Raw genomic sequence first — 3609 nt, forward strand, 5'->3', positions numbered from 1 at the left:
TTAGGGCTGCTGTACATAGGGTCGCTATGAGTCGCAAACGACTCCATGGCACATAACAACAGCAACATGTGGGACGAAGTCTTATCCCTCTTGTACGACCCGCAGAACAGAACAACCACCACCTCCAACAGGTAGAATACCTCTGTCCTTGACAAAAAGAGAGACATTGAAATAGCGGTTGAATGTGGGTGCTAATGATTCCTGGGTGCTTGAGGCCTGGCTCTGTTTCCCAGGACCCATAATCTGAGTCTCAGCAGGTCTAGAGGGAAGGAGCCTCATAGGAAACTGGACACAGAATCCGGGAGTCTCCCTTATGCCCATCAGCTGTCCAGGCTGACTAGCTTGGTAGATTGGCTCCTGTCTAGCATTCCCTACCACACTACTAGCCAAGTGACTGCCCCCCACCTTGCTCTTTGCTCCCACGCACCTTAGGGAGTGTGAAAGGACAAGTCTGTCTGCCTCAGAGTTCACATATTAGTTACCTTACTCTCTAAGAGGTACCAGACCACAGAGAGTAAGACAGTGTGGTTCAACTCCTCAGGAGCTCCTACACGTCGTGTTAAGTGCCACTGATAAACAGTCAACCCTATAAACAACATGGGGTCCTAGACGAGCTGGCAAGGAAGACCACTACATGACTTCAATTACCACAGCAGATGACTTGCAAGGCAGGGTGAAAGCCAGGCTTCCTCTCTGGGGAACTTGGCCAGGTACCTCCCCTCCCCACCCTTTGTTCTGAGGGCTTTTCAGAATCCATGGCCTCAAGGAAGAAGTTGATCTGGGCGCAGCAGGCATGGGTGCTGAGGAGGAAAGGGGATACAATTGAGCAACAGGGCGGGGCAAGCTACGTGAGGTCACCCAGCCCTAGATAAAGGGGCACTGGGCAGACACAGGTGGCAGAGCCTTCCCTGGTCCCAGCTGCAGCAGGATCCAGACATGAGGCTCTTCACTGCCCTGCTGTCCTTCGGGACCCTTGGTGAGTGTGTGTCGGGGAGACCTGCCCCACATAGTGGTTGTCTGCATCCCTGCGCCCTGCGCCTCACCCTGAGACTGGGAGGTGCAGGGAGGAAGGACTCAGACCTGGGGGAAGACATGCCCCATTCACTGGTTTTCTGCCTCTCTGTTCCCTTCCCCAAGACTGGGAAGTGCAGGGAGGAAGGACTCAGACCTGCTGGGAGTGATCCTAGCATGGCCCAAGAGGCCTCTGGAGACACAGACCCATTTATCTGGGAAGAAAATGAAGCTCAGAAAAAGAGAATAGCTTGCCTTAGTTCAGATCTAAGACTTCAGATCTCAGCTCCTGCCAAGACTGTGACTAGAATAGCTTCCCTGCACCTTAGTACTTTCATTTACCATCTTAAAGATGCTTCCTCAGAGCTGTGGTGAGGCAGAGGTGGTGGGCACAGGTGCACACACTTCCCCACCACATAGGGAAGAGGGGTGCAAAACTGCAGAGGGGCGATGGAGGAATGTTGATATTTCACCTTTGAAATGATGTCAGAGTGTTGAGACCTTCTTTAATTTCCAGATGAGTTTTGTAAATTTCTTTTTTTTTTTCTTAAATATAGATGTATTTTTTTTTCATCTCTGGACACACATCAATCATACTCCCAGCCCCCAATTACAAACCAAGCAGTGAATCTGACACAGCACACGTGAGGGGCCCCTCCCTGTCCCCAAAGCTGGGGGGGCAGAACACAGCTGGGGAGGAGTGGAAGAGCCTGGAGGTAAATGTGGGTGCTTTAGAACCCCACACACAGATCAGGGGGACAGGACAAGGATGGGACACAGTGGTTAAGGTTCTAGATTCAGGAGCTGGACCTAGAACCTAGTAGTTTCACGGTGGGAGATGGCCATTTCGGTCCTCAGCAGTGGGGAGTCTGAAGGCCTGGGGGAACAGTTCAGACTCCAGGAAGATGCAGAAACAAAGGCAGGAATGAGGAGCTGAGTGGTTCTGAGTTCTGTCACCCCCTTCTCGCGTGGCCAAAGTGTGGGGACAGTGGGAGCTGAGCAGACACTGGACCTTACTGATGGGAAATGGATGAGGGACCCTGGAAAAACCAGATATACCCTGGGAGGGTGGAGGCAGAGTAAACACACATGAGACAGGTTTTGGAAGACCTTGTGAATTCTGGCCTCCAAAGTCCCTGAAAAGGCCTAGGCTCCGGGCATGATTGTCCCAGGAATAGGAATGCCACGCCTGGTGGCCCCTAGGCCAGGCTATGACATGGCACATTCTGGAAGGACTAGGATTTGCAAGCCACAAAGGGTTCTGGAAGTCCAGCCTGGAAGGCAGCAGGCCAGGACTTGGAAAACCTCTGGCACCACAGGTTAATGGCAGATACCAGGCCACTGCCTTCCAGGCCAGGCCCTGGGGGGTGGAGTTGGAGCACAGAATATGCATTCTGGAACCCCAGAGAAAGGCACAATGTTGCTGATGCTGGAGTGTGGGGGCTCCGAGCTTCGAGGAGGAGGAGCTGGAGTGTGTGGGGCACAGAGCTGTGGAGCCCACAGAAGGTGGGGAGCTGGAGTGGGATTTGGGAGTACTGCCCTTCTGCAGCCACCCCGGGAAGAGGGGGCGCAGGAGACCTAGTTGCGCTCCTCTCCCAGGGAGCTGGTGGGACTGAGTGGCTCGCTGGGACTGCTGAGTGAGCTGGAGGGCGCGGTGTCCACGGAGCTGCGCTTGCTCCCCATGGACGAGACACTGGAGGCCCGGCGTGGCCACTCGGGGGCCCGGATGTTGCGCCTGTCCTTGGCGGCCTCTTCCTCCTCATCGTAGCGTTCTCCGTCCTCGGGCAGCCCGTTCCGAGGCTCCTCCTCATCCTCACTCTGGTGTGGGCTCGAGTGTCGTGACAGCGAGGGCGATGGTGGCACTGAGGCTGGCCGTGGGTAGCGGTAGCCCTGGGTCTGCAAAGCGGGGTGAGGGCCACAAAGTACTGAGTGGCTCTGACAGCTCTTGCCCCAGCGTCCAGTGTCTCCCAAGCCTCGACTCCAGCAGGGCACCCCACCTCCCGTTACCGCTGGCCTTGAACACCCGACCCACCAGATCCAGGGCCCACTTACTGCGTCTGTTTCATGGGGCTCATAGGTGAAGTGATCCGGAAAGGCCTTGGCCAGGGCCATGTGGCGAGCTGACATATAGTACTTGGGGACAAAGAGAGAAAATGTCAGGGGCACAGGACCTTACCTGCCGCCCCACCCCACCTCCCTCCGCAGAGCGGTGGGGTGAATCTTGGCCACACCTCTTATGCAGATAAACAGAACGTAAGACCATTCAGCCTGCTGCTATGTAAATTATATTTTTTTTGCTCCACCTCTTATGTAGATAAGGCGCATCTCTGGTGCCTGGCTGTCAGTCCAAAAGTTCTTGGTTTGAAGCCACCAGTTGCTCACTGGGAAAATATGAGGCAGTCTGCCCAACATAAAGGCAAAGGGGTTCAAATCCACCAGCTGCTCCTCTGGAGAAAGATGAGGAATCTCTTTCCTTGTGCTTTACTGCTGTAAGTCAGTTCAAAATCAAACAGAAGGCATTGCCAACAATCCCTTTCCTATTCACATGACACTAGAATTTCCAATCTTGGAAAGCCTTTCAGGCCAGGAGAGAAATGC

General features: G+C 54.3%; 1 protein-coding gene across 1 annotated transcript in view; it reads left to right on the forward strand.

Moving 5' to 3' along the window:
* The first annotated feature begins 936 nt into the window (after positions 1–936).
* Positions 937–3609, forward strand: part of LTF (lactotransferrin) — a 29939-nt gene continuing 27266 nt past the window's right edge. The window contains exon 1 of the mRNA XM_006892962.1: positions 937–976. Within this exon, the coding sequence (XP_006893024.1) occupies positions 937–976 (40 nt within the window). The remainder of the gene's footprint in view (positions 977–3609) is intronic.

Source organism: Elephantulus edwardii, unplaced genomic scaffold (genome assembly GCF_000299155.1).
Source record: "Elephantulus edwardii isolate Elephantulus edwardi_28Jun2011 unplaced genomic scaffold, EleEdw1.0 scaffold00121, whole genome shotgun sequence".
NCBI lineage: Eukaryota > Metazoa > Chordata > Mammalia > Macroscelidea > Macroscelididae > Elephantulus > Elephantulus edwardii.